The following is a 24,545-nucleotide window of genomic DNA, read 5'->3' as shown; positions in this document are numbered from 1 at the left end:
ATTACAAAGAAGCATCATCCTATTAATTTGCTAACGATTGCACCGCATTAATTACCGTGGCTACACTAACGGAAAAAAATTGGAAGGCAGCGCGAATGCAATCTTCAATCGTAGCCGAGTCATTTATCGCGGGCGCAAAAACTAAATTGCTCGGCTGACACCCGATACGATCATCCACCTGCGATTATTCCCCCCCCCCCCCCTTATAGTTTCATGCAGAGCAGCTTAACCCCGCTGCGAAGTTCCAGGCTGACCGTGCATCTTGACGCCCGATTGCAATTTTCTTCCGGAAAAAAGATCGGTGCCATGAGCCCAATCTATAAATGACTTTGATAACGACGACCCAAATTACTGTCTCCTCGAGGATCCACGTTTAAAAGGCTCCTGCATCATTTCACATTGAGCCATAAGGTACTGGCAAAGCAGCGCAAACTCCCGTGGAGACAAACGCTCCCGAATTTGCATCAACGGCAAGGCGCAGACGCCGAACAGAACACCGTTTGAATTCATCAGCGTGATTACTAATGCTCCCAGCGGTGGAACCTGTCGGGTTTAGATAACATTATTTCCTCTGGATCATAAACCCTGTCCCGTTCAGAGAAAACTGCAAGTTGCAGGGCGGGTGTCCCGTTCACTGCTGGATTTTCAGAACGCGCGAGCAGTTAAGCGTTCATTTTTATTTGGAGATGCGTAGTAGCGCCGCTTTTTTTTTAAAGACGTCGCGCTCGCCGCAGAGAACCGTAGCGACACGACCGCCACTCTGCGATAGCCGGCGTCAAACCGTGCCACACGGACTCCCGCGTGGCCCTGTGAGAGCCTCGGTGCCGATAAAGTTATTTTATTTTTGTTTGCCTTGCGGTTCCGTTCCGATGACGTACACGTCACGTACGCCATCAGTTGTACACGTACGTAATCGGAATGGGTTAAGTGGCGCTTCTGCTGTTACTACTATTACTACGGCCACTACAGCCGAACACTGTCAGGATTTCTCTGTTCCGCCGCCGTCCCCGGGCAGAGGGAATTCGTTATAGCACTGACTATCCTAGGAGCAAAAGTAGCCACATATGCTCGGGAGCCCCGCACTTTCAAGGGCCCCGCGCTCAATTATTTCAAGCTATCAATTCCGGCTCAGTGATTCTGCACTTGCTCTATTGCTATAGTACTATACCGCCTTCAACTCTCACGAACGACTGGGTGATTAAGGTTAGCGATTTGTCGTGTTATATGGCTATATAGCAAATGAAAAAATACAATTACACTACATAATAGACAGGAAGGACAAGATCAAAGGGCTGGCAGAATGCACATGCATGATGTACGTTGACTCAGTAATCCCGCCCGCCCCCCCGCCCCGCACTTTGCGCAAGAGCACAGAAGCGTGGTCACCACATCCACGCCTCTACATAAGGAACGATACAGGTGGACATCTCCACAACTCTGGCTGTCGCCTGATGAAGCTGGTTGTAATTACTGGCGAAACGTCGTACTCAGATTTTAAATGTTGTGGCTTGGCTCTCCAACACACCGGTTAGTGCTGTACTAGTGACGAATTGGCATGGTCCATTTACGTGACAACCCTTACTAGTTGGCAAGCCCATTGTGCTGACCGCTATCCTGCAGTAGCTTACCACCCCCACCCACCCCCAGACATGTGTGCCCACGTGATTTTACTGAGTGGGATAAACAAAAAATAAACTGGAGGGGTCTAGGCGGGTGGGGGCCAGGTGGGTGTGTGGGGGCTCGGCGGGTGGGGGCCAGGCGGGTAGGTGGGGGCCAGGTGGGTGGGTGAGGGCTAGGCGGGTGGGGGCCAGGCGAGTGTGTGGGGGCTAGGCGGGTGGGGGCCAGGTGGGTGGGTGGGGGCTAGGCGGGTGGGAGCAGGCGGGCGGGTGGGGGCCAGGCGGGCAGGTGGGGGCCAGGTGGGTGGGTGAGGGCTAGGCGGGTGGGGGTCAGGCAGGTGTGTGGGGGCTAGGCGGGTGGGGGCCAGGCAGGTGGGTGGGGGCTAGGCAGGTGGGGGCCAGATAGGTGTGTGGGGGCTCGGCGGGTGGGGGTCAGGTGGGTGGGTGGGGGCTAGGCGGGTGGGGGCCAGGTGGGTGGGTGGGGGCTAGGCGGGTGGGAGCAGGCGGGCGGGTGGGGGCTAGGTGGGTGGGGGCCAGGCGGGCGGTTGGGGGCGATGAGGAGAGGACGTGCCCCGGCGTATCTGGTGTGGCGTGGCAGAGACGGAACGGGCCAGGGTGCCCCGATTGTTTAACTCCTCTGCACACACGCGCCACTGTGGGCACAACGCAAATGATGAGTCATCAGTTGGCACGGGTTTCCGAGCAACAGCGGACGGGCATCAAGTCGGTAATGGGAGGCAGTCTTTCGCTTGGAGCCGACATGAGACAGACTCTCCATCCATCATGGTTAAGTGGGGGGCGTGTTGGCTCTGCCAACGACTGCAATGCTGCTCAAAAAATAAAAATAAACCTCAAGGTGAATAACAGTCAGCAAACATAACAATAACAATAATACGAAGGCCGCTGACGAGTCTTTCAGGATTTGGACGTCTCAATTTGAAATGCCATCCAGCGAAGGCGATCATCTTACGATAAAGCAGCAACAGTTCCGAGCATGGATTTTTCAATTTGGGTTTGCGTCGCCTTGTTTTTGGTGCGGCGGCGCTTGACGGAATTGCAGTTCATATCCACCGCTTACAAACATTCGTCCTGACGCACACAAAGCCACAGCCGCATGCAAACTTTGTCTGTCTGTCAGGCGCATTGCTTGGTTGAACAGTTTTAATGGCACAGAGTGATTGTGAGGGCCCATCAGCGTGGTCTGGGACTGGTTGCCTTGTTGGTTTTTTTTTGCTGCCTTGGCCCAATCTTGATAAATCCGACTTTTGTGATTCAGTAATTCGTGAGTTATATTTAGTGGCTCGCTTGCCATTTCCTCTGTTTTTCACTCCTATCTGTTACTTTTTCGTGCTGTCGTAGCTTGCTGACCAACCGCTCGTACTGGACATCTGTGAAAAAAAAAGCTTCGTAGCTCATCGGATTCCTTGAGCCTAAATAAAGATTCGGATTTGGATTGTAATCAGAAGCAACCACGGGCCCTATGGTATTGATAATGGCGTACACATGCCCTATGAGCTTTCACCCAGATCAGGAACCTTTGATATTTGTGTTGGGGCGGGTGCGGGGAACGAGGGGGTGACTGATGAGGGAGCGGGCGGAGCTAATGGAGAATATTCACCCTTGTCTGTATTTTACACCGATAGTTAATAGAATCCACGTGGGGCACCCCACACCTTTAATTTCGTCACACTCATCATACATGTCCCCCCCCCCCCAAATATTAGCTCATACGATTAGAATGTAGTGTTTTTTCAAAACTCTCTATACGCACAAATTCATCAATTACTCATTGAAGTGGAATACACAAGTTTGAGCAACTGCACGAGGAAACCAGTGCTAGCAGCCAGAGGCAAACCCCAACGATGCCTCCATCACCAAGCGCCAGTTGCCAGCCTCGGCAACCGAGTTGTACGCATGCACGTTGCTGGACTTCTCGTACGTACGTACGTATGTTGAACTTCTCTCGTGCCGTACGTAGCCGACCGTGCTAATCATTTCAGAATCAGAATGCTTATTTAGACTGGAGGAATCCGATGAGCTATGAAGCTCTTTTTCACAAATGTCCAATGAACGTCCACGTCGACGTTACCGCCGCTGCCGTGGACGCATCGGCGGCATGGGCCGAGACCGCCAAACACCCCGTTTCACATCGAGCTCCGGCTGGACGCGGGCACACAGGCAGAAAGCGTTACGGCCTCCCTGAGCCACCGAGCCTCCTGACACCGGGGAGGCTCAGGTCCGTTGGGGAGTCCTCGTTACAAGTTACACGAGCGGGGATGGTGGGCGGGGACGGTGGGCGGTGATGACGGGAGGGGTTTCGCGGAAACGTATTTGGCCCGCCAACGAAGCCACCGGCGGCAGCGTGAGCTCCCCATGCGTCTCCTCTCGCGCGAATCGCATGCCCCGTTGGGTCCGCACCGCCCCTCCCTGGCAAGCGGCGGCCTTCGCGGCGAGCGCGTCTGCGTTGCGCGTAGGCAACGCAGTGAGTTTGTTGCCTTGCCGCCCGGGAACACAGTGGCTGCATGCGAACGCCACGCATGGAGGAGAGGGGGGAAGGGGAGCAGGGAAGGAATAGGAAACAAAACGCGTAACCCGTTGCAGATCGGCATGGAAATTAATTAATAGATACAATTATTTTTAAAGTATATATATTTTCACAATTTTCCTTTTCTCCAGGGCTGCCATTCAATTGCTAATTACTTTAATTGCCGCTACTTTGTACGCCATTACTTTTCCCCAGGCAACCCGTGCCACTCCGTGCCCCCTGCCACTCATTGCCTCCCCCGGGGGAAACGGCGAGGAACTGTCCCCGTTATAGAAATATTTAGCCATTTATTTAAATATTTAGCCGCATAAAATCTTTCACGGGGAAGTGCTGCTGCCGAGCCAATACTCGGGGCCCTCCGTTATAAGAAGAAACATCCACCCTGGGTAGAGAGGTGGAGGGACACGCAGAGGTGTCCATAATAGAGGGTTTTTTGGGTTAGATCGTGTAAATGTATAAATGTGTCGTTAAAACCCACCACCACCCGACACAGCCAACTAATAAGGGTTGTCACGTAAAGAGAAAATGCCAATTCGTTACTAGTACAGCACACCGGTGTGTTGGAGAGCCAAGCCACAACATTTACAATATGAGTACGACGTTTCGCCAGTAATTACAACTAGCTTCATCAGGTGTGCCAGCATTGGCCTATCCACACCACCAACTCATCAGAATTGAATGTGTGTGGCCATTTTGTCGTTCAGACCACGGGCTGGCTCAAAGAGCTGAGGAATGGAACCATCCCAACAAGCGGCAGCGACACAAAGGCAAAACATCGGACAAGTTTCATCCTCATTAGGACTCATCAGTACAGGACATCATCAACGTTTGGTACTGACATTTCGGTCCTGTCACTTAAATTTGTAGCAAATCCCAGCTCTGATAATTAAACACAAATTGGTTTCTAATGCGACGAACGGAAGACGCTTTTGCACAGCAAATAAAGAATGCGTTTGAAGGATCTGGGTTAATAACGCAAATGTGACCATCCGGGGTCATTCTGTTCCACTGCTCCTCAGGAAGCGAACTCAGGTTGCCGGGTTCATAGGGGCAGTGAGTTCTACCACTGCACCACCATTCCATCGCTCAAGAGGCTCATACGCAGTGATAGATAGGAACAGTGAAGGTGGTGCCATCTCTAAAGTGCTAAATTGTCACCACAACCAAACCATCATGCGTGTCATGTGTGTTATCATTCCGGGAGAAAACCCAGTGTGTCTGGGACAGACACAGTAATCCCAGCGTGGCAAGGAAAAGTGGACAAATATTTATACGTGAGAAATATATATTGCGACGAGCACATGAGATCAGGTCGCGAGTGAATGAGTTGGAGGAATAATGAGTGAACGGTTTTCATGAAGAGGCTGCCACAGCAGCAGTGCACAAATCACAGCACGCAAGGTGCCAGTAGCACCCACTACAGGGAGAAAATAATTCCAATTTTGGAGAACAAACTTTGTCAACTTACATGATTTTTTTTTATATTCCAATAAGCCCATTTATTTCGCTTCTTCATGGGCACCCAATGAATAATGTTAACTGAGATTCAGCTGACAAACTATTTCCGCCGTCTTCATTGGCACTGCCATAATCAGTGATTTTTAAAACTAGGGGGGCATTGACTACTCTTCAAAGTATATCGGATGGAGGGCAGAACATTGGGATTTAGTTGCCATTTTGCAAAGTTGCGCCTTTAGAAAAGACTGGGAAATTTAGAGAAACGGTTCACATTTGCACAACGGTAACCTAAAACGTTTCGATTTAAAGCTTTCGTGACTGCAGGGATTCATATTATTGGTTTACACGGTAAAGTCACATAGAAGGGAAATAATAAAATAATAAAAATAAAACAATAAAATTCTCAATACGTTTCGTTTGCAACACAAGCAATCATCATCAGGTGTGAAAACCACAGCAAGAAAATTTTGAAAAAAGTGGCGGTACTAAAACTCTGCCTGACCGAGACTTTGAATGTCGAAAGCCAGTCCACAGTTCTCCCGGTTGAACACATTCCGCGGGAAAACATTGGTGAAGAAGAAAGAGCCGCGGCCAGTGGACAAAGCGGTATAGTGGTAGAAGGGATGAGACTGGCTGTGAACTGGCAGCCAAAAAAGAAAAGATGCCCTAGAGGATGACAATCGTGGAGATGGAGAGGCGGAACTGTGCCATTCTGAGGGGTGGCGATAGCGTGTGGAGTCCTTCATCTAACGGTGTACAGACCATGATTAACGATGATGATACGTTTCCAAGATTTATTTTAGTCTGTCAGAACAACAACACCACGACAAATCCTTCACTAATCACGCATCATGGACATATATACTCGCACGTAATGTAATTCAATTAACAAATAATTTGCATAATTGTATTCGTCCATTAATTTAGACACAGGGAATCGTCCTTAGCCAAGGGGCATTTTGTTTCCGAAATGAAACCAACAGATAAAGAGGTCATCATCATCATCATCGTTGTGGCAGTTGCAGCGTTGCATTGTTGGTCGTGTGTTTTGTGATGAGGGTCGCCGTGACGACGCGAGGGTCGCCGTGACGACCCTCGCGTCGCCGTGACGACGCGAGGGTCGCTGTGACGATGAGAGATTGCGCCGCACGGTAACGGATCCACGGTAATCGCATAGTCCGTGTTTTTGGCAAAAAATATCTTCGCGCCGTCGTGATTTATTGCCGCGCACGTTAATTTTTTATTTAAATTCTTTTAATTCCAGACGCGAAAAAAAAAATACTTGTTAAATAACCAGCCCGGTAATTAGAGATGTAAATAAATGACCGTTGCCCATTCCGTTAGAGCTTCGCCAAACGTTATTTGCCCCGATTGATGGTGTGCAGATTACATGGGGGCATCATGTTATTACCGCAGTTCATTTAATTATAAAAATATATTTCAGGGAAACTAACAGCACACGTGCGTTAAAAAAAACGTTATCGAGTTTAACAATGAAGAGAATTGTGGCAGGCTCGTTTTAAAAGACTTGCAGTTAAAGAACTTTCAAGTAGCCTGTAATTGGCACTCCAAGTATTGCAAAACACAACAATAATACAGTACTGTAACAAATACAAAGTTAATGGTAAAATCACATTCCGATAACTGCCATAGTGTCAACATGAATATCGTATCGTTTAGTGTCGCGAAATAACCCGAATTGTGATGTCGACTCGTAGCACCGCGCCGCCGGAGAGCATTCACTCTCTCTCTCACAGAGCGAGAGAGAGGACGACTCAGAGGCGCCAGGGGGGGGGGAACTACAGATAAGCGGCAGCCACGCGGGCGAGCCACCGCCAACCATCGCCCAAGCTCTGCGGCCCTCCGTATATTGAGGTGTCATTGGGGCAATTTTCACGAGTGCTCACGCGTGGATGAAAACCGGGGCGTCCGCGGGAAAGACCCACGTGCGTGCGAGGGGGAAACACTCGATCCCATACAGGCGTAGCAAGGTGGAGTCCACAATTTTTTGCTCTACCGCCTCCACAGCTCGTCCTCGAGGACCATGGGAAGGGAGAGTCACAGGATCTGCGCGATCCACCAACCTTCGCTGCCTCCGCAGTGCCGGGGGTTACAGGCCACGTGCGTATCCCTCCACCAATAAACATCTGCGCCCGCTTGTGTTTATTTATTGTGGCATCTAATTTATTTATTTTCATTCTATCTTCGCGTGCACTATTTTTATGGCTGGTCCAGCAACATGACACAGCTCAAAATGAATCCAAATCATTAGCCGTTATAATTGATCAAAAATGAAAACGCAATAGCATTCAGAAGTGTAGAGCCAACTTTTTTCTTTCTGTCCATCTGCCTGCAAGGGCTGGCAAAAGGGATCTAATTTAGTGCTCTGCCCAATGGTAGGGCTTTGGCTCAAACTCCCGCTTCCCTTTGATTTAAAGCTTTCGTGACTGCGGGGATTCATATTCTTGGTTCTTTCGGTAACGTCACGTAGAAGGGAACAATGAAATAATTGTATTGTTTTATATTTTTATTATTGTATTGTTTACCTTCTATGTGACTTTACCAAAAGAACCAAGAATATGAATCCCGCTTCCCTGTTCCTTCTTGAGCTTTCTTTTTCTCTTCGCTGTCCACCACCACCTCCCACCCACCTTGTTTTCTGGCCTAATTTCCAACATCCTTCTACAACTTCCTTCATCAAGCTCTTACATCTGGGAATGTGCCCAAATCCAATGACCCTTTTTTTTCATTGTTCCAAATAAACCTCCCCCCCCTTCCTCCCCCCCCCTCCTCCCCCTCCTCCCCCCTCCTCCTCAACATGCTCCACGGTGCTTCCTCGGCTCTCAATCGACGCTCGGTGACGCGAAAGAATACCGCACAACCGAACCTGGCGATGCCCAAACGCTGCGAGGCAATCGACTCCAATCCGTGCGCGCTACCCAAAGTTAACCTCGGTTTTCGGACGCGTGGGTGAAGAGGGTGATTGCGCATGCGTGCGCGCGCTCAAGGCGGAGCCATCGCGACGCTCACCAGCTCTGCCTTCAACCGAGCGTTCTCCTCCTCCCTCGCTCTCAGCTGCCCCCGGAGCCGGGTCACCTCGTCCGTCGCCGCGTCCTGTTGAGCGGAGCGGGCACGCGGTCAGAGTGGGCGAGGGTGAAATGCTCAAAAGGGGGAACGGAAAAGGAAACAAACGCCGTCCATTTGCGGCGCACACGCTCCCAGGGGCATTGGCGACTGCAGCCCTCACGATTATTCGCTTTCTCCGGTGGCATTATTCGGGGGAGAGCAACTGTTCGTCGATGAGCGCACAGGCACGCAGAGAACGACGGGGCGGGCACGGAGGATTATGTGAGTGTACGTAAGCTGAACTTCTTTTTGCACCGCGCGTTGCAAGCAGTGCGCTAATCCGAGGTGCGGCGGGGGGGGGGGTCAAAAGGAAAACAAATTAAACACAAAAAGCAGTTCTAAAGAAATTAGTTTTCCATCTAGATTTAAAAGATTAAACTCCCAGGGCCGGATGATAATTACAATAACGTTCCCGCTCATCGGAGGTGACCTTTTAAGGGTTTAGGGGACCCCCGCCAGGAAAATCAGCCGCTTTGGCTGCGCCGTGGGTGCCACCTCTAGACCGGGGGAAGGCAAAGGGGATGGGCGTGAGGTTCGCCGTGTCCCCCCTTAACGTGATTGAAAAGGTGGCACTGGGCGTAAAAAGAACAAGCCGCTGGTAAATAACAATAGAATCGCTCGCCACTTGAGTCCAAACTCTTTTCTTGTGCAGCCTCCAGACGATGGATTGCTCCTTCATGAGATACCAGGATCTCTGAGTGGGAGGTGATGAAAAAAAATTGCCTGCAATATACGTATGTCGAACTTCTTTCGCACTGTACGTGGCCAACCGTGCTAAACGGAGGACCGGTTCAAATAATCATCACTGGTGTTGATGGCCATGGACGGGGACGGGAATCGAACTCAGGTCACCGGGTTCGTAGTGCAGCTCGCTGAATCACTACACTACCACTCCCAACATTAGAGGACACGCACAGACAGGTCAACAACATAATCTGAACTATTTTCATGAGAAGGGATGGTGACTAACAATCAAGATTAATCACAGGATGGCAGAAGGACATTGTATATTACATTAATTACTTGCTTCCTTTAAGAAATGCCGGTTTGTGGGGGGGGAGGTGGTGAGAGTGGCAATGGGCTGTCACTTTTTATTGAAAGTATTTTTGTTTACATTCAAAATAAACATACCTATGTCGTATTTTCATGGGGAATACAAATTGCGTGATGTTCCATGAATTTCCATCGTCCTCTGCGCGCCGTGGCCATGAAATTTAAATGAAATTGAGCGAGACAAAAAATTAATTGCCTCTTGTCACGCCTGACGATGGCGACGTCGACGTCGACGACGACGATGAATCAAAGAGGGCTTCCCTGACTGCAGATGCGTTCGTTCCCAAAAAATTCCCATCTGCCGGTTTCGAACCCTCGGTGGGCGCCATTTAAACTTGGCCATGCTGCCCCGGCTGTAACAAGCGGCACATCCGTCCATCGAGGACGCAGTTGGCTCCACGAAGGGAGGTAAAACACCAGACGGTGTCACTGTCGGAGGGCATTTGCCAAACAACAAATCTTTTCGGGCTGGAAGCCGGGGACAAAGTATTTAGAGAATTAGGTCCCATCTGCACGGCATACGCTCTTTTTTTTTTCCTCCCAAGGAAGGATTCTCCGGCAGGGGTGAAAACATGAGAGGAGTACGCTCGCTTTGATCCTCAATTCCGGCGACAGTAATTCTGACAAAGTCATACGTTAATCCGCGTTGAGTAATAGTACAAAAGCAGTGGCCAATCGTTTCCGCACTGGCTTTGACCCAAATTTCACGCTGGGTTTATGCAACGCAATCGCTCACTGCCAACGCAAGGGTTTCATTTAACCTCCACGGTGTGTGTGGTTCGGTGGGGGGGCAGCAGGATGGCCCAACATCTTCAGCCTCGGCCCACGTCAGGAATGTCCAATACACGTAATTGAATGATTGATGCTTTCCCCAGTGGGTCACTTTAAATCTGCACTCTGCAAAAGCTCGGGGTGACTCGCCCTGTTACACGTATCGGAGTTTAAATCTGACCCTGCAACAAAAAAACACCTGGTAACGCGAGCGCACGGACACGGGCATATTCAATTACGGCACCGCGTCCGTGCGTGTGCATGTGCGTGCGTGCGTGCGTGCCGTATGTTCCGCGCGTGTGCGCACGTGCGCAAACTTGCAGGGTACCTTGTCGTGCGTCTTCTCCTGCCCTTCTGACTGACAGTTCAAAGACGTTTGCGTTCTGCTCCCAGAAACAAGCTCCTCGTCCTGGCGGGGAATAAATAACAAACGTGGCCGCAAATTACCGCGCGCGCGCACGCCAACGAAACCCACGGCGCCCTGTACCCGGCGCTCCGGAGTGCACGAGAACGTGTGAATAACTCGTTAAGTTTAACCACTGTTTTTTTTTTTTTTACATACGAATGTTTCCAAACCTGTGGACGTACAATAAAATGCATCGTCTTTGCAACCCAATCTTAAAATTTGCTATCTCGAATAAAATGACCAAACAAGAATGGGTAAAAAAAATATGTTGCTCTGGATGATATTTTCTTCATCGTCACCATTTCATGTCTTCATAACTAACTTCTGATTGTTTAGCGTAAGTCATATGCAGCAGTGGTGGGGGAATCTGTAATGCATTGGTAAGTACGCTGCGCTACAAACCCAGCAACCTAAGTGTGATCCCGGGCCACGGGCTGACGTCAATGGCGAGCGGTATCTGAACTGGTCCGCCCCGTCACCAGCTCGCGCTGACCAGAATTGGCTAAGTGTGGTCAAACAACTCCCACGACAAAGCAAGCCACGGGAGAGACCTCATCCGGGAATGGCCCAAAAAAGCAATGTGCGCAAGTGCAACATCACCAACACCATACGTCGCTGAACCAAACAACAATCGTCGTACAAACAAGGAATTACGCATTTGCCTTGTATACTATAAAACACGTGAGAAAGACCACCGTCTGGAATGGCATTCTATTGTTGCGAGCACTCTCATTGTTGGCGAGGCAGTGCACGTGAATTATGTAGGCGGTCAGGTTCATTTCAGTCCACAAGCCGATGTTTGTTCTCATTGTTAGTGTCTTGTGTTCACCCTGATCTGTCCGTATTGATGGAACCCGGTCTAGCATTCGCTGCACGTGCCAGGCAGAGCACTGTCAAAATAACCCCTATTGTCATTATTCCCAGATTGCATTCCTCTTAGCATTTTTACAAATTGCCGCAATTGCTACGTTCATGTTTTTTTGGTCCGCTGCAATAATTTTGTTCTCATGATGCAGGCAATCTTTGAACCTCTGTCAATGATAAAAAAATAAAAAAAACATTAAACTCACGACGCGTGCCCGATTTTTCCGATCGCATGGAAAAATCCGAAAAGTCGAGGCTCGGCGCAAAACTCCGGACGATCGGAATTAGCGGTGCATTTCAGGCTCATCCGCAAACGTGGCTTCACAGGCAATTGCGTAGCTTTCATCGCATCAATCCCCGCACCTCTTACGGCCAAAGCATGGCATTTGGCCGATTGTTGCTCTTGCTTGCACTAGGAAACTTTAAACCATTACATCCCGAAAATAAAGTAACACAGGACACATCTGACCTGTCTGGCCGGATATTGGGAAGAGAGGGGGGGGGGAGATCGACACAACCCGTGATACGTGCCGCACAAACATATGCAGAAACGCACGTAAATAATTAAGAACACACATTACTCCTCATTAGCTACTAATTTACTGTAAAACGCATTCCTTCCCAAATATGAATTCCCGTGTCAAGGAGGCATGAAACGCGCAAGAGCGATGCGATACGCTCCATTAATGAAGTTAAAAACAGAAATAAATTGCATCAAAAGAGACGCTTCCGTGCCAAATTGAAGCGAGGCAGCGAGCGTCCGACATTCCGGCGCGGACGCTTTCTCGCTCCGAGCCCTTCGGTGAAATGCGCCCACGATGAGAGGCGCAGTCTGAACCGCTCACAAACAAACGACGAATTGAAGCAGCCTTTTTTTGTTCTACCAGGTTAAGGCCTACCGAGTCATATAGCGTTATTTTTTTCAGAAGCGACCAGGCCACATTTGGCAGCTCAACGAAGTGGCTTATCACGTGGAAATTAATAGCAGCCAAATACTCTGAACGCGCGATGTTGATTCTAAACGTGGAGGGAAACACCGGAGGACCCGGAGAAAAATCCCCGCAACCACGGGGAGAGAGAGAGAGACGCCGCAAACTCCGAATAAACAGGAGGCGTCAGGGTCGGGATCAAACCAACAACCTCCCGTATACCAGTCGAGGTAGTTAACATCTCGCCACCCCCATACATTTGTAAATACATATTGCATCTATATTACTGCGCTGCATCTCTCGGCACGCTCGGCACGCGGAATGATATTACATCGTCGGTATGTTTTGTTAACCCGAGGCTCAGACGGCCGGACTGTGGCTCCGTGATCATTCTCAAGGTTCTTCGCAAAATAACCCCATCGCTCAGCGGCAGGAGGTAGGCGGCATAGTTATTTTACTTAGGCTTCAGGCGTTAATGTCTGGGGCTCAGACAGCCAGACTGAGGGCACCTTTCAGCATGCTCAAGAGTTCAGGGTTTACTACCTCCCCCCCCCCCCCGCGAGTCTCGAGAGGGTCACACTGAAGCGCCCCTTCTAAGGTTAAGGGCTAGGTGGTCGAGACTAGACGCTCACATGACCAGACGAGGGCACCTTTAGATTTATTAGGGTTCGGTGTTAATGCGCGAGGGCTAAAGGAGACGGCTTTGAGAGAGAGAGACGTAGTCAAAGGGGAATGCCCCGAGCAGATAATAAATTCAAAAACGGAACTGCGCCGTTGTGCTCACATTGGATGGCATATATATATACCGGGGGCTTTAGCGGCGTACGGCAAAGCCCCCGCCGGTAACACGCGGTTCTCCTTGCCGCGCGTCACTTATCACGCCGGCCGTGGCACTGCGCTGCACCGCCGCTCTGCGCATCTAAAGGCTTTTGTGTGTTTAGCCCTATCTGAATGGGGCCAGTTGACCTGATCCCCAACACGCTGCTGGACGGCGAGGATAACCTTGTCAACCAGACGCAACGTTCACGGCACGTCCACGGTGTTCTTGTTTTTGTTTTTTTTATCGTCGTACGTACCGCTCGTGCGTTGCGCGACGACAGCTGAGCGACGACACGCAGGAGCAACATTTGCCGGTGGCTCAAACACCCGAAAAGGAAAGTCGGAATTTCCCCGTCGCATTTCACGTCGTACGCGGCGCAAAGTGTTAGGCAGCGCACCGGACTTGCGATCCGGAGGGTGCGAGTTCGATTGAAACAACGGCACGAGTTACTTGAATCTCCATCTGCACCAGCAGCGACCGTTCCTCTAAGCAGTATAAATGGGTAGAGCACAATTAGTTGAACGGTAGGCGAGCGGTATGATGGGGTGCAGTGTGGGTACACCCACCTCTTAACCGAAAAGATATTTGGCCAGCATGGAAGAGTAGGCCCGATTCCACGGGACTATCTCTCTCTCTCTTCAGTTGGAGGCCCCAGCACCAGCAAAGGCGTGTGAGAGGAGCCCGTTGCGGGGGCTGCGCCTTCATCTTCACCGTGTATTTTATACAAAAGTTACAATGCACAAGTTTTCAAACTATATATTTAAAAAGGGACCTCTTTCTTCCGCCTGATGACGATTGCTCGCGCTGCGATCGAAACGTCGCGATCGATAATTCTTTCGGCCCACGTGGACTTTACCGAAAGAACCAAAGAGCATGGATTCCTGCAGTCACGAAAGCTTCAAATCAAGATTGGACTTCTTGAACTCATGACGCGAGTTCAATATCGCGAATGTAAAGAAATTGTTGATGAAAGGAAACAAGACAAATAAACAGACAAAACAAAAACAAGGATGCGAAGACAGAGCTGCCGCAGAGATTAGGCGCTTGCCCACTGGCCAGATGGAGTCACAGGCTGCAGGGCCTACCCTATAGGCATCAATACCAAGCAAAAAATATGATTTGCCTTCAAAAAAAGAAGGCGCAAGCAGTCGGTTTAGCATTTATACGGCAATTCCCCTTGGTACGCATCGGCGAATTGTCTTATCTCGGACGCCGGCATCCAGCGCTGTGGAGGTAGCGGCGAGGGTTGGTGGATCACCGCGTACGAACACTGACGACGTTAGTTTAACACGTAGGCGTTGGCGACCAATATTATTCATAGTAATGGTTTTTGGGTTAGATCGCGTCATTTATAAATGTGTCGTCGTAACCCTCCACCATCCGACACGGCCAATTAGCAAAAAAAAGTGTCACGTTGACAAAAGACAAACAGTTCACTACCGGTGGGCTAAAGTAATGAACTATTTCGCCTTTTGTCAACGTGACACTTTTTTGCCGATTGGCCGTGTCGGGTGGTGGAGGGTTACGACACATTTATAAATAACGCCATCTAACCCAAAAACCTTTGTTATGACTGACGATGTTGCGAAATTCCCTTCCAGTGGGCGTCGAAGAGGCGCCGTACTCTGACTATGCCAGGAGTAGCCGGAGCACGGCCAAGAGCGGTTGAATGCAATCTGTCCCTTCTGCACGCGATAGAGTGGTTGCTCCCTCACGGGCGTGGGTTCTCCCCCGGGCGCTCCGATTTCCCCGTACGTGTATAAACACTCAGTAGTCGGCTGAAAAACAACTTAAAATATAGAGGGCTACAGATCTCGGGCAACTGTTGGTTTCGACTCTTCGCCTGGCTGCTGACTTCCAGCTTGCCTGCGGTTCCACAGCGATTGTGGGATGCAATGTAGAGGAACGACGATGCTACGTATAAAACGAAATATTATTACGACGATGATTCTCGCATTTGGCGACAGTGAAAACGACGCAAAAAATCAACGACTCTGCAGGCATGATACCTAACGGCCGCGTGGATGGGTTAATAATCATCACAGGCATTATATTATAACGCAGGCCGCATCCATACCTCCGGTCACGTGACTGGGGGGAAAACCCACCCCCACCAAAACAAAAAAAAACCAAACGGGTTTGTCAGATGTTCATGGATGGGCTTTCATCCCACAGCGGATTAAGAATGCTCAGCAACGATTATTACGACGGGGAGCCCGCACTGCTCGTCTTTCCCAAGGGTAGGCTGCCGGCAACAGCCATCATGATAGCACCTTAATAAACAATATTGTCATCGCGCTCTCCCAATCTTCACAATTGATTTTTGTTCTTCTCCTCCTCCTCCTCCTCCTCCTCCAAATCATCCTCCGCCTTTCATTAGTTTCGCCAAACGCCAATATCCTTCAAATTGTCGGGGAAATCCGTTTTAATCCGGAGCAAAAATTAACATGCGCCGCTCCCCGCGCGCACACGCGCATGCACGCAACGTAACGCCACGCCACCACCACCACCACCACCGCGACGGCGGTGCCTCTTCGGCGATCGTGCTCAACGGGCGCTTTTCCTCGGCCGCCCCCTTTAATTTGCCCTTCCCCCTGCCCGGTTTAGCCTCGGAGCGCTATCGCGTTAATTTTTTGTAATGTTTATATATATATACACACACACACACACTCCACGTAACCTCGCGTGCACATCAATTTCGCCCCCGCCCGCCCACCTGCCCCCCGCCGCAGAGCTCCCTGCAATCCGTCAAACGGGAAGCTGCCGCCACCCCCACCCCCGGGGGCCTAACCCGCCGACGGGGGTTTGACTGGAATGGAAGATGAGACTCGCGAGTGCGGCCGTGGAGGTATTTTGAGGACGGATCGCCGAGAAAACATCTGCATTTCGTCAAAGTACTGCACCGCCGATGCTTACCCCTCTAAGCAACACGGGGTGGGGGGGGTGGGAGCGGCAGCCGGGGGGGGGGGCGGGGGTTTGGACGTCGCCGCAGACCCCCCCCCGGGTGCGCAATCTGAACAAGCGCTGCGCACGCGGTGATTTGCGCATCTCTGTGATCGAGAGATCAAGGCGACGTCGTCCTCGTCGGCGTCGTGGCCAGGGCTGCTGAAACCACCACCGCCACCACCGCCACCACCACCACCACGCCTTCCCTTCCCCGATGGTCGCCGGACTCGTGCAGACCACCTCCAAAGCCGTTCGCGGGTAGCGGGGGCACAGGTCCAGCCAAATGCAACCGTTTTGGACAAATCCGAGCCCTTTATGTACATACGAACGCGGGATCATATTTAAATTTCGTGAACGAGGATGCCGTTAAATTTTGATTTAAAGCTTTCGTGACTGCAGTAATTCATATTCTTAGTTTTTTCGGTAAAGTCACGTTGAAGAGAAACAACAAAATAACAAAATATATATAAAACAATAAAAAATTCTCACGACGTTTCGACCATAACTCACGACGTTTCGACCATAACTCAAACGTTTGAGTTATGGTCGAAACGTCGTGAGAATTTTTTATTGTTTTATATATATTTTGTTATTTTGTTGTTTCTCTTCAACGTGACTTTACCGAAAAAACTAAGAATATGAGGATGCCGTTCTTAGCACAATCTTGTGAGCGGCGTAAAATTCACCAGGGTAAAGTTCTTGAAAATGTTACATCCATGTGGGTACGTCGGTGAATTTCTGAAAGTGTCCTCAAAGCATTTCTAATTAATTTAAGGCTCTGCATTGTGCTTGGCACAGCTTAGATTTGGATCACTGAGCAAAAGAGACTCCCACGGAGTCCAAAACGTCGTTCAACACTGAATTGGAATGAGGAAAATAATAATAGATTATTATAATTTAAAACTTGTTATGGTCCTCAGTGCTGTTCAGGTTGTCGAGCAGCTAATTTTCGTCATGTCTCCTCGGGTTTCCAGTTTCGTTTAAACAGACAGGAGGAGGTGCCGTTGCAGAATGACTGAACTTGTTGAGACGCAGTGGTCTGCTCATTCGCCCTTCGTGCAACAAATACGCTCCTTGATACCACACGGGAAGACATTCACGGACCACCTTGCCTGCCCTGGCAGATATCACCGCAGTCTGACTTCATAATTACACGATTGAGTGACAATAAGGCCAAGAATCTTTCCTCAAGCGTTCATTTAATTCCGTACTCTGTTACAACTTCGGAAAGAGGCCAATGCTACGTTTGGGCATGAACGCTGACGGCTTGCACATTTGCAGGCGACAGGAGATGACCTCATTTACCAAAAGTGGGGGCTTCACACGATGGCTGAGGCGCGTGGAAAGTCACGGCAGAGAGTGGCGTCGCTATTAAATGGGGTTAAGGCGACAGGACTCTACTTGCCGAAATGTCACGTTTTTTTTTGTGTGTGTGTGTGGCAATAACGGAAGGAGTGATAAACCACAGATATTACTCAGGCTCTGCCGTACAACTGGGAATGACATGCGTGACATTTTCACGCGCGCAACATTTGATAAAAAAAATTTTTTTACAGATATTAAAACTACGAATTTAGTCGCGTATATTTATTACAAAATAATACATGCACGTGCGCGTTTGCACGCTCGCACCTGCGTACGCGCTCACGTGCGACGTGCGTGTGTTTATTATGAATTATATTAACACAGACTCAAACTCCAACACGGTGGGAGTTCGTTCAATTTGAATCGTGGGGACTCACGGCCCGGCGACTGATAATGACCGCAGGACTGCGCGTCGGCAATATCCACCGACGAACACGAGCTCCAACTTAACTAAACAAAGCCACGACCCCAATTTTGTACGGTTCAACCGGTGAAGAAAATAGACATGCCAGTCACGGTGAAACAAAAAAAAAATCTAATCATTGACAGGATGCTACTACCTCGAGTGGCAGCGGGAAATGATCAGCCGTTCATGCTGGAGGGATTGCGGTGTAGCGACGGATTAGAGCGAGAAGGGGACAGCCCTCGGGCCATGCAGTGAGCTGTGAGGCCAGACACAGCGGGCTGGATTTATGGTGGTTACTGGTACGGCAAATGGCGCCTTGATCATTGAGGGCCCCAGGCGGTGCCGGGCGGCATTATAAGCTGACAAAGTTGTCCCCATCAGGTTTAACGAGAGGCACTTAATTCGAGCGAGCTCAGGGCGGCCCCGCGCGAGGTGGAGAAGGGGGCTCGTGTTATGGGAACCCTTGAGTCGAGATGGGTGGCCGTCGAGGGGTGTCACAGATGTCGTGCGTCGTGGGGCCTTCCTCGGGCTCACACAGATGATCTCATCTGCCCAGGAAGGAAGGGAAGTGTGTTGAGCGGATGAGCTTAATAATTCATCCACTTGATCGGCCTTACTATAAACAAAACCCCATAAATTATGGAAAATTCAGTTTTCAGTTACTGAGGGTTTTTTTCTTTGTTCAAACACATCAAGTTAACGTTAATTTGCTTGATAACCACGTGAGAACTAGATCAGGATGTGTGCGTGTAGTGTACACGGACATCAAGGGAGACTCTCACAGCACCCGAATGCTTCTCCTACCATCATCTCTCCTCTCTCAACTCTCCTTACCTTCCTTTAATCTCATCTTCCCTCCAAGCCCCCACCTCTTCTCCACCCCCCCCCCCCCACTTGTAATACGCCCCCCCACCCTGGCTAGAAGGAACCATCTGTTTCTATCCTCAATTCAATTCCCCCTCCTCTCTCCCCTCCTTAATTCATCCCTCCCCTGTCACTGCCCCTTCAGCCCTCTCGATTCCTCCTTCATCACCCCATCATCACCCCCTCATTTTTTTTGGGACTTTATTCATTACAACAAAATTCTTAAAAACCATGATTTTAATTAGTTGCGTTTTATCGCGAAGCATTCTTAGAAGCCCTGGCGCGAACCGAGGCCGCTGTTTGAGAAATAAACTAATTGTACGATTATTGTTATCGTCAGCGGTGGTCATGACGATCTCCGAAGAGGAATATTAAGCGACACGCAGACGCCCAATGAGACATTTTCCCCTTTGCAAGACTGCGTTACCTTTATCGAACAATGCGACTTATTTACCCGCGAAAGCCTCAACGCCGAGGCTCGGGGATCTCACTCAGGAGGGGCCCTCTCCTCGTTGAGACGTCTGCTCAATGCCACTGACCGGTTGTGTTTGCCTTCATCTGGTAAGACGATGGAGCATCGAAGAGAAGCGCCACGTGCATGAGCGGTGATCCGAAGTGACTGTCGCAGGCCTCTGGTCAAGTTCTATCAGGGGTTAACCTCCCACCCCCCCCTGCACACACACCACCTGGCATATTCTCGGGTCGAAATGCGTGCGGTTTGGCCTCATGCCCAACGTTTTGCTGCACGCGCCGAGAGCTTCTACAGGCAGTGAATGGGGCGGCTCACTTTCTGACTCGCGTGGCGTGGCGTCGCCGGTGACTCAAATGTGCCGACGAGTCCTAATGAGTTGTCTGTCCCTGCATCGCTGCCGCTGCCAGTCGGTCGCATTCGCTCACAATTATCTTGACAGTGACCCCAAGACAATAAGTGGACCGCATTGCACTTCGTCGGGGAATGCTCATGATTTGTTTGCGTTTGCACAAACAGCTGGGTGCCTTTAACACGTTTTTCCGTGTCGTTTGCAAAATTCTGCCTCCGCTGTTGCTGCTGGCTCCGACACCGATCGGCTCAGCCCTCTACAATCGGCCGGCCAAAGGTGTTGATTTTTCTTATTGCACCTGCTTAGCTCGCGAGAAATGGCTGAGAATCGGCGTATGCAGGGTGAACGTTTCATAGGCTACGCACTTATTGTAAAAAAAAACAGGAGTTGATATAAGGTACAATAGACCGTAGCTGTTCAGCTACACTGAACTTGCATAATTATAAATGAGCAGAAGTGTGAGTCTCAGAATATGTACACCCACCTTAGGCCTCGGGGACCATGACTATGAAGTTGAAAAGTCACTCTTGGAGCACATCTGCTCATTGTCTCGCAGACTGCAAGTAAACATTTAACTCTGCAGAAATGGCAAACGTCCACGGATCGGCGATGTCTGCAGGCATGTGGACATACTTTTAATCAGCAGTAGCATTTGTCTCGCCAATCATAAAAGGAGCGAATAACGCTTTCAGTTCCGTGTTGAATCGCCCTTCATTAAATAAGGAGAGCGTTACTTTGTCAGAAATAAGGATGATTTTTTTACACTGCTAGGGCCAATTTATGCCAATAAATTAAACTCTTCACATGTCCAAAGGGTGGCGGGTTTTAACCCTGCATAATGCAGCGTTTAAAATTGCTAAACACGACGACAGAATGACTTCACCGGAGTGAAATAAATTGCACTCTTTGAACAATATAATTCCTAAAAAGCGCAACTTGTTTTCTCGTGACGAAATCCAGAGCGAATGTGTTTTTTTTATATATATAAAATTACAAGTTGCAAACGAGTCCATTTTCCCCTGACGGTTACACCCGTCGGTTTCCACAGCGCTAATTAAACGCTTCGAGCAATAGTGGAAGGCGTTATGCGAGTACGTGCACGTGCGCTTTACGGGCGCATCCCCCCTCCCCCCCCCACCGGCTTTATCTTAATGTTAAATAAACGAATATTGTAATGGGAAGAGGATGAAGAAACCCACCCAGAATTGAATGCCTACATGGGCACAGAAGGTCAATGCAGTTGTTTTCTTTACAAGGCATTCTGCGCATTGTACATTTTGTGCTGCAGGAGACAAGATCTCAACATTCCCGACTTTATCTATATATAAAAGCCTCGATAAAACCTTTGGTTACAAAAGGAGGATCCAGATTTGAACGGAGAAAACAAAGCGAACCATTAATTGTCCGAGTGAGTAACGCAACACGAATTAAGTCCACTGAGACTTGCTGACAGGTGCACTCAAACAGATCAGCAAACTACTTGGGAAATATCAGTTCTGAAAATGAACGCGGCATCTCAAATATTACACGGTAGGCAATTCCCATGGGCGGATGCGGTAGAATGAACCTCGCTTTTGCAATTCAAAAACTCAGCATTATGGTCGTTGTGGAGAATATAAGTAATAATGTTCATAAGCAGACAATATGGCTCCTTCACATGTACGTCTCTCCACATTAAGAAAATAAAAGTATTTCTAAAACAGTCCATCATCACAGCCGAATGGCCTTCTGGGAGTGCATCATTTCAGCAGCATTGTTTCAAGACAAGAAAACTGGACTGGTTTCGACACGCAGCAGTGTCTCATCAGCAGAGTCAGGCTTGCTCGAATCAATGCTAGTGAACTGATCTTGCAGGCAAGGACCTTGTGCTTACGATATTTGGGTCAGAGTTGAACGCAAACACTGAAGACTACATTAATCAAAATAATCATTAATTCCGTGAATATTTTGTACTTTAGTGGTTCTGATTGCATGCCTGTGCATTTGCCATTGGTGCTGTTTGAAGGGAGTGAGTGGTGGAGCAGTGGATTGTACACTCGTGCTATGAAGCATCTGACCTGAATTCAATTCCCGACCGGGGCTACCATCGGTGTTGAACGACAGGCAAACCGGTGCTGAGCCTCCCTCAAGGTCAATTCGAACTTCAAATGAGGAGCTGGTGCGGGGTGTAAATAAAGGCAGCGGGAACACAAAGGCGGGGGGGGAGAGGGGCAGGCGTGGTGTAGACAACGACACCAACCTCGCGCGCCAGGCCCGCTTTAATAGGTGCTCACTAACCGCATTTGCCTCAACAGTCGGTAAGGCAACAAAGGGACGGCTGTCTTTTGTCTTATTTTTAAGGTCCTGTTTCCAATTGTAAAATATAACCTTCTAGAATACACCGACAACATCAGATTTTGTACTGTGATCCCACCGCAATGAATGTTGAGGTTTTGCGGTGCATAATAATTATGAAGGCATGGCAGTGGAGCTACTTTTGAGGATGATAATGACAGATTTAGATTTCTTTAGAAAGGTTCCATCGGACCTAATAACAAAAATCAACACTTACCTTTGTCGGAGGAGTAATTTCTGCCAAAATAAATCGTCACAATATTCCGCATCGCGTTTTGATGTTAAAATGTAAGTCTTCAGGATATATATATTTAAATTATCGTAACTCATTACAGCTCAACAGAACTCTTGCTTTAGAGGCAACCACAGTAATGAATAGGCCGCTTGCATCTCGGAATTCGGCGCATTGAAAGCCATGTTTCCTAAGAGATTCTTTTGGTGTTCAAAGGTTTTCCGTGTCAATGCGAAATTGAATTGACCTGACCAGCATGGTAATGCCATCGCACTCATTAAAACTCGGACAATGGTTTATTTGTTGGCGAATGAATACGCATCCAGTGGCAATTTAGGAGCGGGCGGTACATTTGTAATGAGAAATAAACAAAAATAATAATTAACAGCCCCTTGTCAATCTACTGCTGGATGAATCCCTCCTCCCCCCCTCTCTGTTGGCCACAGGGGTTGTTGCGCCGCGCACTTCACGGACGATCGGTGACGGTTGGAGGCCCCGGACTGGTTCACATGTCACTGTCGCCACGGACGGTAGCTGTGGCCTGGAATCAAATTGAGTTATGTTGCGTTCATAACGCGGTTACGGTACTTGCATTTCTGTGCACGAACCGCTGCTCCTGCCGTGCCTCAATATATCGCGAGTGCTATTTAAGCATTTATTGTTTCATATTTTAAAGGTAATAAAGGTAAGATCCGCGGCCACCTGTCTTCCCCGCATTGCGTTGATCTGTGCAATCGAAACAACAACTTTAGGAAAACTAATTAACTTCAACAGCTGACTTCAGATTTAGTTTGAAAGCTCAGACTTTAATTAAACAGCAGTATTATTGCGTGTGAGGCACCATTATAATTTTGACATTTCCCACAGAGTGGGGAAAAGCAGCATCGCAGAATAAACAAATATTGATATGCAGGCACGCGCGCGTGCACACGCAGACGGAACGGCACGGATGAGCGTGGCCTAGAGAGCACTCGCAAAACAGCCTCGCTGAAAACTGCTCCGAGCAAAGAGTGTTCCGAGCAAAAAAAAACGGCTCCGAGTGATTTTTTTACGTGATTCACCCGTGCACCAACTCTTCAGTTGCTTTCAGTTGATTCATGTTACATTTTCTGCTTTTTATTGCAATTTGACTGAAAAGGTAAAAAAAAAATGTACGTTGGTTGTGTAATCGCACGCACAGAAAATATACATTTCGGTAAACAACGTCGGAACGCATTCCGATCGTACATATCCATGGAGGAGATGGAGCGATCGAATTAGTTTGCTTATTTGCACGGGCGGCATAGATTCTGTTTGTGTACACGTCGAAGCATCGTGTCGAGAGGCGGCCGCCCGCCCGATTGCGGCAAGCCTTGGTCCTGCAGTGAATTGATGATGGCTGGACCCACTGACCATCGTGAAGATGAACAGCGGTAGAGAACGATTTATTTTTTTTCTTTCGCGACTCAACGCGAGCCCCGTACAAAGCGCCGGTCACAGTACAAGGGAAGAGGGCTGCGGAAATTCGGGTTCTCTGCTCCACCGAGATGGGGACGACGAGCGAGAAGATGAAAGCTCGTACGGGGAGGGAAGGATGAGGGGAAGGATAACTCGCATAATGAGCATAATGGAGGCGGAAAGGGGACAGGGAAGGTGTGGAGAGGTGGGGGGATATGGGGGGTGGGGGAGAACACATTTGTGAACACTTTTTGCCATGGCCTGCGATGGAAAAACAAGGTTTTGTTAAACTTCCTTAGTCCGGTACTCTTGATAACGTGATGTCGGGAACAATATGAAACAAGAGCGCCACGTGTTCCGGAACAAAACCTCTCCTCCTCCATCCCCTCTGCCACCCAACTGCCAGCTCGTTGACGTGAGAGATCCCGGGGCAATGTTTGCGAGTAAAGGGACATTGCGTGCTGGTGCGCTGGCACAAATTCGCACGGAGAACTTTAACGGCGATCACCTCGCGATACCGACCCAAGGGAAACGACGCTGCAGAGCGCCAGC

General features: G+C 49.3%; 1 protein-coding gene across 5 annotated transcripts in view; it reads right to left on the bottom strand.

Annotated features, from left to right (window-relative positions):
* The window catches only part of LOC116951005 (uncharacterized), a 376,180-nt gene that overhangs the window by 114,935 nt on the left and 236,700 nt on the right, over positions 1 to 24,545 (bottom strand). For 4 of the 5 annotated variants that reach the window (XM_076073279.1, XM_076073278.1, XM_076073281.1 and 1 more), the window contains exons 7-9: positions 10,898 to 10,978; positions 8,982 to 9,020; positions 8,650 to 8,733 (exon numbers count right to left, since the gene is read on the bottom strand). In XM_076073279.1, the coding sequence (XP_075929394.1) occupies positions 8,650 to 8,733; positions 8,982 to 9,020; positions 10,898 to 10,978 (204 nt within the window). The remainder of the gene's footprint in view (positions 1 to 8,649; positions 8,734 to 8,981; positions 9,021 to 10,897; positions 10,979 to 24,545) is intronic. The other variant, XM_076073280.1, reaches the window with a different exon arrangement.

This window comes from Petromyzon marinus, chromosome 41 (assembly GCF_048934315.1).
Source record: "Petromyzon marinus isolate PM22_M1 ecotype Great Lakes invasive population chromosome 41, UKy_Petmar_22M1.pri1.0, whole genome shotgun sequence".
Taxonomy (NCBI): domain Eukaryota; kingdom Metazoa; phylum Chordata; class Hyperoartia; order Petromyzontiformes; family Petromyzontidae; genus Petromyzon; species Petromyzon marinus.
The sequence above is the reverse complement of the archived record's forward strand: the minus strand, read 5'-3'. Positions and strand labels throughout refer to the sequence as shown.